Genomic DNA, 16,169 nt, shown 5'->3' with positions numbered 1-16,169 from the left:
GCTGGGTGTGACCTAAAAACCAAAAAAAAAAAAAAAAAAAGTAGAGAAATGTTGGGAGCAGGCTTGTAATCCATGCTGGGTTGGTCCCTTGTGCCAGATCTTTGCCCTGATTTCTCAGTGGAAACCTGTATTTTGTTCTTGGCTAATGCTGCATTGCTTAAAACTAGCCAGAAATCTACTTCAGCTTCCCGAACACTCAGAAATCTCTGTGTTGGGCCAGAGCGATAGCATAGAGGGGAGGGTATGTGCCTTGCACACTGCAGACATGTTATGGATCTTTGCTATTTCAATGAGCACCACCATGAGTGATTCCTGAGTGCAGAGCCAGGAGTAACCTCTGAGCATTGCAGGGCATAATGGGTCTCCTCAAATCTTCCCCCAAAAAACTAAACAGAAAACACCCAACCAACCAACCAAAACAAATCAGTCGCTTAAAATCTCCCTGGACCCGTGGTGGACCAGTGCAAATCCTGGACCTCTTTCCTTCAGGTAAAGAAGGCCTTTCCCCTACCTTGAGCCAAACCACGCCCCCTTCCTGGGCTACCCGTTTCTCTTGCGCATGCGCCGCGGAGAAGGTTTGTCCCGCGTCGCTCTCCGTCCGTCCGTCCGTCCGCCTGCCCGCCCCGCGCGGTCCCGGGAGCCTCTAGCCATGGCGTTCCAGTGTCAGCGGGACAGCTATGCCCGGGAGGTGTGCCTGGCGGGATCCCGGGCCGGTGCGGGGCCGAGGGCACCGCGTGCAGGGGGCGGGATGGACAAATACACGCAGTGCCCCCGCGCCGGTCCCTGCTCATTGGAGCCTCCTCTCTCTGGCTAGTTCACCACCACCGTGGTCTCTTGCCGGCCTGCGGAGCTGCAGACCGAGGGCAGCCAGGGCAAGAAGGAGGCGCTGAGCGGTTTCCAAGTGGTGCTGCAAGACACGTTGCTTTTCCCCGAGGGGGGCGGACAGGTACCAGTCCCCGTCCCTCCAGGTCCCAGATGCAAGTTGGGTTCAGGACATTTATTTGTGCATGCAACATTTGCCTGGCAGATAGAAGGAGCCCTAGAAAGAAAGAAAAAACCTCGGCGGGGGAGGGAATGACAGTGGTAGGAGGCAGATTATTTTAGATTATTTCAGGAGATGGAAGAGTTGGGGGGGGGGTTTCTTGGTTCTGGAAATAGCTCAGTGGACTGCAGCGATGATTTTGCATTGCATAGTTCTCTTTTTGCATTATCAGATGGACCATCTAGCAGTGAGCCAGGAGTAGGCCCAGGATCACGGGGCTTTTGCAAAACAAAACAAAACCAAAAATGAAATTGCAGTGAAGGGGTTAAAGCATTGCCAATAACCGAGTAGTATGTGGGATGGTGGAGAGGAGAATTGCAAGTGCAGTTCCCTGAGGTAGGAATTAGGGTGTTTGACAGAATCTGAAAAAGATTCTTTGGAGGGGGGCTGAAGCCATAGCACAGCGGTAGGGCGTTTGCCTTGCACGCAGCCGACCCAGGACGGACCTTGGTTTGAATCCTGGCATCCCATATGGTCCCCTGAACTTGCCAGGAGCGGAGTAGCCCCTGAGAGCTGCCTGGTGTGACCCCCATCCCCCAAAAAGTAGATTCTTCTGAGGTAGCTCAGGTAAGATGTGTGAGTTACAGATATACAGCAGGGGCAGATATCAGTGCTCTGAGAGGGGAAGAAATAGGTCCAGTGTGTATATGGAAAAGGAGAATGGTACCATCAAAGGTGGGCATCAGAGTCTTCCTAGCAGTTATGTATAATGGCTTCAACAAAGTTTGGAGAAGCCTGAAACACCTCACAAATCTAGTTAACTAGTCTAATTAGTTCCAACTAGTTAGTTAACTAGTTCCATTCAGATGGAGTCATTGGTGTGTTACTGACAGACTGAAGATGACTTTTGAGCACCTTCCAGAAAAGGAACTTTTTCTTTTTTTTCTTTTTGTTTTTTGGGCCACATCTGGCAGGGCTCAGGGGTTACTACTCCTGACTCTGCACTCAGAAATCGCTTCTGGCACGGTCAGGCAACCATATGGGATGCCAGGGATCGAACCCTGGTCAGCCGCATGCAAGGCAAACACCCTACCAATGTGCTATCTCTCTGGCCCTGGAACTTTTTCTTTTTTTTTTTTTTTATATATTTTTATTTATTTATTATTTATTTATTTATTTATTTATTTGGTTTTTGGGCCACACCCGGTGACGCTCAGGGGTTACTCCTGGCTATGCGCTCAGAAGTCGCTCCTGGCTTGGGGGACCATATGGGCCGCCTGGGGATCGAACTGCGGTCCGTCCGAGGCTAGCGCAGACAAGGCAGGCACCTTACCTTTAGCGCCACCGCCCGGCCCCGGAACTTTTTCTTATTGTTGATTCTAGCTTCCTTCCTTCCTTCCTTCCTTCCTTCCTTCCTTCCTTCCTTCCTTCCTTCCTTCCTTCCTTCCTTCCTTCCCTCCCTCCCTCCCTCCTCCCTCCCTCCCTCCCTCCCTCCCTCCCTCCCTCCCTCCCTTCCTTCCTTCCTTCCTTCCTTCCTTCCTTCCTTCCTTCCTTCCTTCCTTCCTTCCTTCCTTCCTTCCTTCCTTCCTTCCTTCCTCCCTCCCTCCCTCCCTCCCCTCCCTCCCTCCCTCCCTCCCTCCCTCCCTCCCTCCCTCCCTCCCTTCCTTCCTTCCTTCCTTCCTTCCAATTCTAGCTTCTTAAATTGTCCCTCATAGGACAGAGTAATTGAATGTGAGGATTGTGAAAAATCTGTAATAAAATAAAGTGTATGACTTTTGGGGCTATATCCAGCAGTGTTCAGAGTTTACTTATGGCTCTGTGGTTAGAGATCACTTTAGTTGTTGTTGTTTTTGGACCACACTAGGCTTGGGGACCATATGGGATACAGAGATTGAACCTGGATCAACTACTTGCAAAGAAAGCGCCCTACACACTATGCTATTGTTCCAGTTCCTTGGTGGGGCTTGAGGGACCAAATATGGTGCCAGGTTTCAAACCCAGGTTGACCATGTGCAAGGCAGATACTTTACCCCCCTACTATCTTTCCAGTCTCTAAAATTATGTTTTATTGTCAGTAATGTTTGAGTTGTATATATAATATATCTGAGTTGCATCAACATTTCTTGGGCAAAATGGAGTTTGTAGATGAAAAATAGTTTAAGAAGCCTTGTTGTGGGCTAGAGCAATAGTACAATGGGTAGGTTGCAAGATCAGACTTGCATGCGGCTGACCTGAGTTCTAGCTTCTGCATTCTATATGGTCCCCCAATTTGCCAGGAGTCATTCTTGAATGCAGAACCAGGAACTAGGAGTAACCCTTGAGTACTGCTGGTTGTGATGCCTCTTCTCCCCCCCCTAAAAAGAAACCTTGTTGCAGGTCACAGAGATATTGTACCAGGGTGGGGCCAATCCTATTTGATCCCCAGCACTGCATATGGTCCCTTGAACACAGAGCAGGAATAGCACTGGAGCACCATCAGGTGTAGTTCAGCCTTCACCCTCCACACTTCTCTCCTCCCAAATTCCTGTATATATCATATAACAGTTACTTGTTTGCCAGACTCTGTCCTTTTACTTTATTTTGTTGTTGTTTAAAAAATTTTTTTTCATTTGCTTTTTGGGCCACACCCAGTGATGCTCAGGGGTTACTCCTGGCACTGTGCTCAGAAATCGCTCCTGGCTTGGGGGACCATATGGGGATGCCAGAATTAGAACCACCATCCATCCTGGATCCGCTGCATGCAAGGCAAATACCCTACCACTGTGCTATTTATTGCTCTGGCCTCTATTTTATATATATATATTTTTTGGGGGGTCACATTTGGTGGCACTTGGGTTACTTCTGGCCCTGCCCTCAGAAATCACTCCTGTCAGGGACTGGAGTGTTATTTCTGAGCACAGAGCCCTACTGTTGTGCTATCACTCCAGACCCAGTCCTTTTATTTGTAATTTCTTTTTTTTTGGGTTATAGACTCAGGATCGATTGCATTTAAGTCAAATACCTTCCTTGCTGTACTCTCTGGCCCATGAATGAATATTTAAAAAAATGTAATTCTTGGGGCCAGAGCGATAACACAGCAGGTAGGACATTTGCCTTGCCACATGACTGACCCAGGTTTGATCTCCAGCATTTCATATGGTCCCCTGAGCCTGCCAGGAGGAATTCCTGAGTACAGAGCCAGGAGTAACTCTTGGGCATTGCCAGGTGTGCCCCCCCCCCAAATTTAATTCTAGTAAGGGCTAGGGAGATAGTATAGCAAGTAGGGTATTTGCCTTACATGCAGCCAACCCAGGTTTGATCCCCAGCATTATATATGGTCCTCTAAGCTCCACCAGGAGGGATCCTTGAGTGCAGAGCCAGGGAATAAACCCTGAGCACTGCCAGGTGTGACCCAAAATCAAAATTTAGTTCTAGTAGCAGTGCAGAGGATGAAATAAAGCAAGAGAGTTGCATCACTGGTCCTTATAGTCCCCGGGCACTGAGACAGGCATAACACTTGAGACTGAGCAGATATGCCTCCATGAGAAAACAAAACGGAAAGATAAGCCTCCTCCTTTCTATAGTCACAACCTCTGTTAGCATCGTTGGGTTGCTTTGAAGAAGCAGATGTGTGGGTGGTCAGAGGAAAGGAGGAAAGTGGTAGTTGTGCCCCCAGAAAGTAAGGCACATCCCACTTGTCAGTGCATCTTCTTTTCCCTAAGGGAATTAGTCTGGGGGTATTATTTCTTTTATTTTTCTTTTTGCCACATCAGCAGTGCTCAGGGTTTACTTCTGGCTCTGGGCTCAGGGATCACTCTTTCATTTTTTGGGGGGCACACTTGTTGGCGCTCAGGGTTACTTCTGGCTCTGTGCTCAGAAATTGCTCCTGGCAGGCTCAGGGAACCATATGGGATGCCGGGGATCGAACCTGGGTCCATCCTGGGATGGCAGCGTGCAAGGAAAATACCCTACCACTGTGCTATCACTCCGGCCTCTCAGGGATCACTCTTTTTTTTTTGGGGGGGGCCACACCCGGCAATGCTCAGGGGTTACTCCTGGCTGTCTGCTCAGAAATAGCTCCTGGCAGGCACGGAGGACCATATGGGACACTGGGATTTGAACCAACCACCTTTGGTCCTGGATCGGCTGCTTGCAAGGCAAACGCCGCTGTGCTATCTCTCTGGACCCAGATCACTTTTGATTGTACTTGAGGGACCATAAGGAGTAAAGGGAATTGAATCTGGGTGTCTGTAAGGCAAGTGTCCCACCCACAGTACTATCAATCTAGCTTCTCTACTACAGGGACTTTGTATCTTGAGTTGGTGTGCATCTTGTCTGCTCCATTGATTTCTTTTGCTTCTTTGCCCTAGCCTGATGATCGTGGTACCATCGATAACATTTCTGTGCTGAGAGTGACTCGTCGGGGTGCCGAGGCAGATCATTTCACACTGACTCCTCTGACCCCTGGGAGCGAGGTTCAGGTTCGGGTGGACTGGGACCGAAGGTTTGACCACATGCAGCAGCATTCAGGTATGTGAGGCATTTGCTGGCAAGGAATGCTAGGGTGCTTGACGAGAAATGCCAGGGTATTGATGAAAAAATATCAGGGTATTTGAGATGCATCTGGGTGGTTAAAAGTTAGTCTTTTATGGGCCTGAGTGGTGATGCAAGCGGTAGGGCATTTGCCTTGCACATGCTGACCTAGAATGGGCTGTGGTTTGATCCCCCGGCATCCCATATGGTCCCCAAGCCAGGAGCCATTTCTGAGTGCATAGCCAGGAGTAACCCCTGAGCATCACCAGGTGTGGCCCAATAACAACAACAAAAAGAAGTTAGTCTTTTAGATTTTAGAATCAGCTTGGGGGATGGGAGGGCAGAAGAGATATTGCAGGGAACGGGTGTTTGATTTGCTTGCACCTGGCCTAGATTTGATCCCTGGCACCCCATATGGTTCTCTGAGCCCCTCCAGGAGTGTTTCCTGAGCACAGAGCCAGGAATAAGCCAGGAGCACTGCCAGGTGTAGCCCCAAAACAAAACAGAAGGGGCTGGAGAGATAGCATGGAGGTGAGGCGTTTATCTTGCATGCAGAAGGACGGTGGTTGGAATCCCGGCATCCCATATGGTCCTCTGAGCCTGCCAGGAGCAATTTCTGAGCGTAGAGCCAGGAGGAACCCCTGAGTGCTGCTGGGTGTGACCAAAAAAAACCCAACAAAAGAAAACAAATTTTCAGTTTAGATTTAGGCAGGGCATTGTGGCCTTGGCAAAAGCTGTCTGAACAAATAAAGTAAAAGTAGCAGAGCAACTCTTGGGGTTGAATATTATCAGCTGACTAGTTTGTTTGTTTGTTGGAAGGGGAGCCACACCTGACAGTGCTCAGGAGTCCTTGTGGTAGGGCTTGAATCTCAGACTCATGCAAAATGGCATATGGAACCCTAACTCTGGCTCTCCACTGATGGGTTTATCTTGGAGTCTTTTTTTTTTTCCCCCTTCCTGCACTCCTTGTTCCTTTTGTTACCGCTGTTGCAGCGATTTGGTGGCCCACACCTGGCTCCTGACTGGTGCTCGCACATCTCTAGTTGGGGCATTCACCAGGGGGTCTCACTTGATTCTCACATGGTTTGTGCCCCTATAGTTGGAATGTTTACTGGGAATTATACTCCTTTTTTTTTGTGTGTGCTATACACGGTGGTGCTCAAGTATTACTCCTGGCTCTGCGCTCAGAAATTATTCTTTTTTTTTTTTTTGGTTTTTGGGCCACACCCGGCAGTGCTCAGGGGTTACTCCTGGCTGTCTGCTCAGAAATAGCTCCTGGCAGGCACGGAGGACCATATGGGACACTGGGATTTGAACCAATCACCTTTGGTCCTGGATCGGCCGCTTGCAAGGCAAACGCCGCTGTGCTATCTCTCCGGGCCCTCAGAAATTACTCTTGGTAGGCTTGGGGGATCATATAGGATGCCGGGGATCAAACCTGGGTTTGTTGCATGCAAGGCAAAAAAAACATAAAACACCCTACCTACTGTGCTGTTGCTTCAGTCCTATGATCATCTTTTTTTGTTTGTTTTGTTTTTTTGGGGTCATACCTGGCAGTGCTCAGGAGTTACTCCTGGCTCTGTGCTCAGAAGTTGCTCCTGGCAGGCACAGGGGACTATATAGGATGCCGGAATTCGAATTGGGTCTGTCCTATGTCGGCTGCATATAAGGCAAACACCTTACCTCTGTACTATTGCTCTGGCCCCTGGGATCATAATTGTGGTTGAGGCACACAGGTCACGGTTATGGTGCCTGCTGGGCTGGCTGTGGTGCTCATGCGAGCTTGCTGTTGTTCCCCCTGTGGGAAACAGCAGCTGGAAATCACTTGTGGTGCTGGAATGGTAAAGATTGTAGGGATCACATGCAATCAGGACATGTGGGACCTTGGAGTCCCAAAAATTTTGCTAATTTTTTTTTTGTTTGTTTTTGGGCCACACCCGGCGGTGCTCAGGGGTTACTCCTGGCTGTCTGCTTAGAAATAGCTCCTGGCAGGCACGGAGGACCATATGGAACACCAGGATTTGAACCAACCACCTTAGGTCCTGGATCGGCCGCTTTCAAGGCAAATGCCGCTGTGCTATCTCCGGGCCCAAATTTTGCTAATTTTTACTATTTTTTTTTTTTTGGGCCACACCCGGCGGTGCTCAGGGGTTACTCCTGGCTGTCTGCTCAGAAATAGCTCCTGGCAAGCACGGGGGACCATATGGGACACTGGGATTCGAACCAACCACCTTAGGTCCTGGATCGGCTGCTTGCAAGGCAAACACCGCTGTGCTATCTCTCCGGGCCCCTAATTTTTACATTTTTATTGGATTTTAGGTAACATGGTGATAGTAGTGTTAACTTCTAGGTATTTGATATATAAAATTACTGGACACTGGGGATATTTTATTGGGGCTTGCCTAGACCTGCCAGTGCTCAGGGTTTACTCTGATTCTGTCCTCAGGGTTCACTTCTGGCAAGGCCTAGGACACATTATGGAGTGTGGGGGATTAAACCTGGGTCAAATACATGCAAGACAAGGGCCTCCTATGCTGTACTATCTTTCTGGAGTCTTGAACTCATGACTTGCCTATGTCCAAAATAGAATTTAAAAATGAGAGAGAGAGAGAAAGAAAGAGAGAGAGAGAGAGAGAGAGAGAGAGAGAGAGAGAGAGAGAGAGAGAGAGAGAGAGAGAGAGAGAGAGAGAGAGAGAGAGAGAGAGAAGGGAAGGGAAGGGAAGGGAAGGGAGGGGAAGGGAGGGGAGGAGAGGAGAGGAGAGGAAAGGAAAGGAAAGGAGAGAGAGTTAGAGTTTAGAAAGTAAGGAGAGAGAGAGTTTATAAAGTAAGGTTCTGTGTCTGTGCTGGGGTGCTGGTGGGAGGACATGAGGTACGAGGGATTGAATTTATACTTGCTTTGTATGTGGCCAACTCTGGTTAAATCCCAGCACTCTATATAGTCCCGGACCCCCACACACCCCTACACCTGAGTAAAGGGCTGGAAGTAGCCACCGAACACCTCCAGGTGTGTCCCAACTCTATCTTCCCCCAATAAATAAAATAAGCATTAAATTACTTCGCCACCCCTCAAATGACTTTTTTTTTTAGTTTTTGGGTCACACCCGGCAGCGCTCAGGGGTCACTTCTGGTTCTATGCTCAGAATTGCTCCTGGCAGGCTCAGGGGACCATATGGGATGCTGGGATTCGAACCACCATCCTTCTGCATGTAAGGCAAACACCTTACCTCCATGCTGTCTCTCTGGCCCCCCTCAAATGATTCTTTTTGAGAGGAACCACACCTGGCAATGTTCAGGATTTACTCTTGGCTCTGTGCTCAGAAATTACTCCTGGTGGTGCTTGGGAGACCATGTGGGATACTGGGGATCAAAGTTGGGTTGCATGTGCAACCCTATCCACCCTAATATCACTCCAGCCCTCAATGACGTTTTTGTTTGTTTTTGTGCCACACCTGGCAGTGCTTAGGGATTACTCCTGGCTCTGTGCTCAGAAATTGCTCTTGGCAGTCTCAGGGGACCATACGGGACACTGGGGATCGAACCTGGGTCCATCCTAGGTTGGTGCAAGTAATACAAATATCCTATCGATTTGTGTTGTTCCAGCCCCTTTATTCAAACACATTCTTATAATTCAATGGAATAACATAGAATAGAGTGGTAGTAAATAATTTGATGAAATTTGCTAGCATACTTTTAAAAAGCTAGTAGACATACTGCCTCAGATGTGACCGTAAGAGAAGATATTATGTCAGCTGTGACAAGTTATCAGTTTGAAGCCTGGTTGCTAGGTCATCACTTGGGTTATTTTTGTTTGAAATTCCCAGTCTCTCACAGATGTTTCAATTATCTTTGCCTGACCAGGAGGTGTATGTAATTAGGTTTTTTTTTTTTTTTGGTTTTTGGGCCACACCCGGCGGTGCTCAGAGGTTTCTCCTGGCTGTCTGCTCAGAAATAGCTCCTGGCAGGCACGGGGGACCATATGGGACACCGGGATTTGAACCAACCACCTTTGGTCCTGGATCGGCTGCTTGCAAGGCAAACGCCGCTGTGCTATCTCTCCGGGCCCTAGTTTTTGTTTTTATTTTTGTTTTTGGGTCACACCTGGTGGCACTCAGGGGTTACTCCTGGCTCTGCTCTCAGAAATTGCTACTGGCAGGCTCGGGGATATGGGATGCTACTGGCAGGCTCGGGGATATGGGATGCTGTCGCACCTTCTCAGTCTCCTGCCTGTGTTCCCTCTGTCCAGGGCAACATCTCATCACTGCAGTGGCTGACAGTCTGTTTGGGTTGAAGACGACATCATGGTAAGTAGGGGCACAGCCCACTTAAGGACGGGCTTTGCTGGGCCAGAGTGATAGTCCAGTGGTTAGGGTTCTTGCATTGTATGCATCTGACCCCGATATCTAAGAGGTCCCCAGAGCACCACAGGAATGATCCTTGAGTGCAGAGCCAGCAGTAACCCTGAGGCAGGGAGGGAACAAAGTGGTCCACATTGTCCGTGTGCTCCTGTTCCCCTCAGAGATTGGGGTGGTGAAGCGGTGGATGACCTTGGGTCAGGGGAAGCACCAGGATGAAGGGAGCTGAGAGCCATTGCTTCAGCAAGAATGTGGAATCTGGAGCCAGAGTCTGTGGCTTTGGTCACTTTCCTTTCTAGCACTCAACTTTGAGACAGAAATGGCACATCCTGTCTTGAGGGATTTGGGGGTAAAAGTTAAGGAAGATCATTCGTATCAGGAGTGGAGAAGCTTTTTCCTGCCAAGGTGTGTTTGGATATATCTAATATTCATGGGCACATCACATAGGCAGGCGAGAGACACTCCTGTGTCTGGGGCTGTTGCCAGACCTAGACCCTAGGATTCCCACTCTGGACCTGGGGTTCTCCTGTGTCCGCTGTTTCCAGTGCCATGTGGCCACTCTCCTGACAGGGAGTTGGGGCGGCTGCGCTGTGTGATAGAGCTGGACAGCCCCTCTGTGACCGCAGAGCAAGTCTCTGCCATCGAGCAGAATATCAATGGGAAAATCAGGGCGCGGCTGCCGGTGACAGTCCAGGAGCTCAGCCTGGATGATCCTGAGGTGGAGAAGGTAAGGGAGAGCCAGAGTGGGGGGGTGACAGTGACATGGGAACAGTCCCCAGGGCAGCATTCAGATGGCCCTTCTGGAACCCCACCAGGTCAGGGGCCGGGGCCTGCCTGATGACCACGCTGGGCCCATCCGAGTTGTCACCATCGAGAGTGTCGACTCCAACATGTGCTGTGGCACCCATGTGAACAATCTCAGTGACCTCCAGGTACCAGGGAGCTGTGGGGGGCCTGGGAGGGAGGCTGTGGGTGCATCGTGTCAGAACTGGGACTGGTTGAGGGTAACAGTCCTGAGTGACGTCACTCCTTTATTGCTTCATTGCTGAGGGCGGGCTGTGGCTTATGTCAGTGTGTGCTAATTGTTTCCTTGGCTCATGTAGGTCATTAAAATCCTGGGCACTGAGAAGGGGAAAAAGAACAAGACTAACCTGGTGTTCCTGGCTGGGAACCGTGTTCTGAAGTGGATGGAGAGAAGCCATGGAACCGAGAAAGCACTCACTGGCCTACTTAAGTATGTCCCTTTTACACCATTTCTCAGAGTCTGGGTTCTGGGGTTTATCTTCTCCATTTCTCTGGTAGAATAGAAGAGCTGCCCTCTGGGATGCGACAGCCAAGACATGGGTTGTCAGACTCACTCAGAATGGCTTCCTCTTTTTTTTGTTTTATTATCATTATCATTATTATTATTATTATTATTATTATTATTATTATTATTTTGGTTTTTGGGCCACACCTGGCGATGCTCAGGGGTTAATCCTGGCTGTCTGCTCAGAAATAGCTCCTGGCAGGCATGGGGGACCATATGGGACACCGGGATTCGAACCAACCACCTTTGGTCCTGGATTGGCTGCTTGCAAGGCAAACGCCGCCGCTGTGCTATCTCTCCGGGCCCCCTATTATTATTTTTTATGTGTGTTGAGTACCCAGCAGTGCTTAGGGCTTCTTTTTTTTTTTTTGGTTTTTTTTTTGGTTTTTGGGCCACACCCTGTGACGCTCAGGGGTTACTCCTGGCTATGCGCTCAGAAGTTGCTCCTGGCTTCTTGGGGGACCATATGGGACACCGGGGGATCGAACCGCGGTCCGTCCTAGGCTAGCGCAGGCAAGGCAGGCACCTTACCTCCAGCGCCACCGCCCGGCCCCAGGGCTTCTTTTTTAGGGCTCTGCACTCAGTGATTACTCCAGGTGAGCTTGGGAACCATATGGAGTGCTGGGGATCAAACCAGGGTTGACTTGGTTTGGTTTTTTTTTTGGTGCCATTTTTTTTTGTTTGCTTTTGTTTCGGGGCCATACTTGGTAGTATGGCCCTGCACTCAGATATCACTCCTGGTGAACTTGGGGGACCATATGGGTTGTCGGGGATCAAACCTGGGTTGGCTGTGTGCAAGGCAAACACTATATCTGCTGTGCTATTGCTCTGCCCCTCGTACCAGGCTTTGACTGAGGGTCTCATACTATGAAGCATGAACCCTACCACTGGCAGTATTAGTGTAGCTGGCCTTATGTCTCAGACACGTTGACCTGCCAACACTTGTGACTTTTCAGAGTGTGTCCCACTTTTACTGCATTCCTTTGGGACACTGAGCATTTTTGTCAGCACTATCCCCCAGGGATTATTCCCGATCTCCCCTTTCTTCTGAACTACTATTTTCCCTTGGAATGCATCTTTAAAATTGTTGGTAGTGAGTGGCCCACTTGGATTGCCTCCTGGAGCCCCTTCCGGCACCTAGCTCTGACCTTTCTCTTGCAGGTGTGGGCCAGAGGAGCATGTAGATGCGGTGCAAAAGCTACAAAACTCCACCAAGCTTCTACAGAAGGTGATTGCTCTATGGAGAGTGGGAGGTGGGAGGATGCAGGTACCCTGCCTGGAAGGGACCCCAGACTCAATCTTCACTTTTCTCAGGCTGTGATTGGACAGAGGTGAGGGGTGGAAGGGATGCAGTTGTGAGAACGTTAGTCTCCCTCTTGAGGACTGCTCAGTTCCCGTGTCTTTCAGAACAACCTGACTCTACTCCGTGACCTGGCCGTGCACACTGCCCGCAGCCTCAGGAACAGCCCTGACTGGGGCGGGGTAGTCATGCTTCACAGGTGAGGGGGGCCCTGGCCAGGGTTTTGGGTGCAGCCTCACCCTGTGCAGTGCCAGCTTGCTCGCTGGCGTGCTCAAGGCTGAGGTGCCCCTGAGGAAACATGTTGCCTGGCACACTTCTGGGCTTGATAGCAGCATCTTTACTACCTTCTCACGGACCCGCCACTGCTTTCCCCTCTCTGTTGCTGACAGATTGGAAACAAGGCCAGAGCTCATAGAACCCTTTGACTGCTAAGACCAAAAGGGACCCCTGCTGGCCTTTTTATCTGGGGGGGAGAGGGGTTCACACCCAGCGGTATTCCCAGATAGGCCATGTGCAAAAAGCAAGGGCCCTCCCTGCTGTACATTAGCTCCAGTCCCTGATGGCCTTATTCTCTGCTAAGGGGCTTGGGAATTTGCCCAAAAGGACAGCATAGGGTACCATCTTGTCCCCCAGAGATTCCAGACATCCTGCGACTTCCTAGTTCTCTCCTCTCTCTCTCTCTTGTAGGAAAGAGGGTGATTCCGAGTTCATGAATATCATTGCCAACGAAATTGGGTCAGAGGTAAGAGGAGTGGATTCCCTACCTAGAGATTTAAGTGAGGGGTGTGAAGTTTGCCAAAGCTCCACCAGCAGAAGCTGTGATGATGAGGGAATAGAAATAAATAATTTTTTTTTAATTTTTATATATCTAATTTTGGGATGGGGGGTTCCAGTCAGTGCTCAGAGGCCACCTCAGGTATGTATAGTGCTGGGGATTGAGCCCAGACCTCTCACTTGCCAAGTGTATATTCTGAGTCGTCTCTTCGGGCTCCAGTATGATCCTCTGAGATCTCTATAAACCAAGCTCTGGTATAGGGATTAAATGAGATTTGAGTGGATAGGGTGCTTACCTTGCATATGGCTGACCCAGGTTCAATCCCCAGCATCCCATAAGGTCCCCAAGTTTGCCAGGAGTGATTCCTGCGTGCAGAGCCAGGAATAAGTCCTGAGTACCACTCTGTATGACCAAAATTCTAAAAATTAAAAATAAAATAAACTGGGGGCCTGAGCTGTGTCATGAGGCGTAAGGCGTTTGCCTTGTGCGCCAGCCTAGGACGGACTGCGGTTTGATCACCTAGCATCTCATATGATCCCCCAAGCCAGGAGTGATTTCTGAGCGCATAGCCAGGAGTAACCCCTGAGCATCACTGGGTGTGGCTGAAAAACCAAAATAAATAAATAAAATAAACTGGGTCTGTGGTGTTGACCCATCGAGGACTGTGACTTTTCCTCAGATCTGTTTTTTTGGCTCTGGAGTGCCACCGAGCCTGAGGTCCTGATTTCTGTGTTCTGAGGGCCTGGTTCTAGGTCTGTGGAGGTTCATGAGTTTTCTGGAATGAAAGGGTTTAGAATGATCGCCTTTTACGCAGCCAATTCGGTTTGATCCCCTATACCCCATATGGTCCTCTGAGCCCTTTTCTGTTGCCTCTGGCTACTGCTGGGCCAACCACATTGCTTTGCTCTCATGCCAGAGTGGAGGGGTGGCCCTAGGAACTTCATTCATAGTTTAGGGAAAAAAATATCTGTTCTCAAGACAGAAAGAGTGCAAGGTACGGGGGCCTCTGAGACGGCATCTTTCAGCATAGGGCTTCCCTTCTTGTGTCATCTCCTAGGGGACCCTTCTGTTCCTGACTGTGGGTGAGGAGAAAGGTGCAGGCCTCTTCCTTCTGGCAGGGCCAGCAGAGGCTGTGGAGACCCTGGGATCCAGGTAATCTATGAGGACCCCCTTTTATGAGAGGGGCAGGCAGCCTAGCCCATATCCCATTCCCAAGGAGGGCCATCTCTGAGGCCCAATAGTATTTTGGGGGACTAGAGAGACAGCAATGTGGGCAAGGTGCTTGCCTTATATGTTGCTGACTCAGGATCAATCCTTGGCATCTCATATTGTCCCCAAGTCCTGCCAGGAGTGCTGAGCCAGAAGTAAGCCCTGAGCATCACCAGGCATGGCCCCAACAAAACAACCCCCTTCCATCTTCATCTCCCTTTGTTGCAGTTGTAATGGTTGGGTCATGACTAGCTTTGGCATTCATACACTTTTATCTGGCTGTTCAGAGGGTACTCTGGGCTTGGTGCTTTGGGATTGGTGGGTATCAGGGAGCCATGTGGTTCTGAGTATCACATCCAAGCCTGTAGATATTATTGCAGGGGGAGGGGGCACATCCAGCTATACTCAGGTTTAACTTCAGGTTCTGTGTTCAGGGATCACATCTAGTGGTCCTTGGGGAAGCATAGGTAGTGCTTGGCATTAAACTGGTGTCGGGCCACGTGTGTGCAAGGACAATTGCCTTAACTCCTGTACCATCTGTCTGCCCTCTGTCAGTTTTTTTTTTTTTTTTTTTTTTGGTTTTTGGGTCACACCCGGCAGTGCTCAGGGGTTATTCCTGGCTTTAGGCTCAGAAATTGCTCCTGGCAGGCACCGGGGACCATATGGGACTCCGGGATTTGAACCGATGACCTCCTGCATGAAAGGCAAACACCTTACCTCCATGCTATCTCCCCGGTCCCCCTTGTCAGTTTTTAAGTTGGATTTCTACTTTTCTCCTCCTTTTCCCTCCCGAGCCCTCCAGGGAAGACACAAAACTGACCTTGGGGAGCTGGAGAGATAGCACAGCAGTAGGGCGTTTGCTTTGCACACAGTGACCCAGGATAGACGGTGGTTCGATTTCCATATGGTCCCCCCTGCCGGGGACGATTTCTGAGTGCTGAGCCAGGAGTAACCCCTGAGCATCACCGGATATGACCCAAAAACCAAAAATCAAAAAAACCCAAAAAACTGACCTGAATTGTTTTCCTCCAAGAGCTGGTTGTTTCTCTTTTGCAGGGTGGCTGAAATCCTGGAAGGCAAAGGAGCAGGAAATAAAGGCCGCTTTCAGGGCAAGGCCACCAAGATGAGTCGGCGAGTGGAAGTGCAGGCACTTCTTCAGGACTATGTCAACAGGCAGAGCTCTGAGGAGTAAGCGTCAATGGGCCTCAGTCTTTTGGACAATAAAATAGTTTGGTGCAGGCCCACATATGACCAGTTTAATCCCTGTACTCTGGAATGCGCTGTGTAGGAGTGAATATAGTTTTCTAACTTGGCCCCTTGGAGGCTTGACTTCTGTGGAGGTCACGCCCTGGGCACTAAGTCACTCGGGCTATGGCAGGCTGAGACTTGGCAGCTTGAGGAATAGGTAGGTTCCTGGCTGTGTGTCACTCAAGCCTCAAACTCCTCCCCTGTGTGAGGAAAGCATTTTTGATTATAATTAATAAAAGAAAACATCTCTTTTTCTTCTTTTTCTTGTGTACCAGAACCTAAAAGTATCAGTGGCTTTGTCAATAAGTTAAGCCACAAAACTATCAAGTGGATGGAGGCTCCAGATCTCCCTGGAGGCAATAAAAAAACGAAGAACATGACTATAGGCAAGACTAGTCCAGAAAAAAACTGGAGAGCATCTCAAACAGGAGACTTCCTGACTCTGACAGTTCCCAGGGCCTTATCATGAGGAAAAGGAAGAT

The 16,169-nt window shown here is 49.6% G+C and overlaps 1 protein-coding gene across 1 annotated transcript; it reads left to right on the top strand.

Annotated features, from left to right (window-relative positions):
- Nucleotides 1–637: 637 nt before the first annotated feature.
- Nucleotides 638–15,950, top strand: AARSD1 (alanyl-tRNA synthetase domain containing 1). The gene is made up of 12 exons (XM_049780166.1): nucleotides 638–688; nucleotides 815–946; nucleotides 5,332–5,491; nucleotides 9,738–9,795; nucleotides 10,417–10,573; nucleotides 10,662–10,778; nucleotides 10,950–11,080; nucleotides 12,317–12,383; nucleotides 12,563–12,654; nucleotides 13,143–13,197; nucleotides 14,288–14,382; nucleotides 15,496–15,950. Exons 1-12 carry the CDS (start codon nucleotides 650–652, stop codon nucleotides 15,629–15,631), a joined length of 1,239 nt encoding a protein of 412 aa, XP_049636123.1. The 5' UTR covers nucleotides 638–649; the 3' UTR covers nucleotides 15,632–15,950.
- Nucleotides 15,951–16,169: the final 219 nt, after the last annotated feature.

Source organism: Suncus etruscus, chromosome 1 (genome assembly GCF_024139225.1).
Source record: "Suncus etruscus isolate mSunEtr1 chromosome 1, mSunEtr1.pri.cur, whole genome shotgun sequence".
NCBI classification, from domain to species: Eukaryota; Metazoa; Chordata; class Mammalia; order Eulipotyphla; family Soricidae; genus Suncus; species Suncus etruscus.
This window is presented reverse-complemented; position numbering and strand designations above follow the sequence as displayed.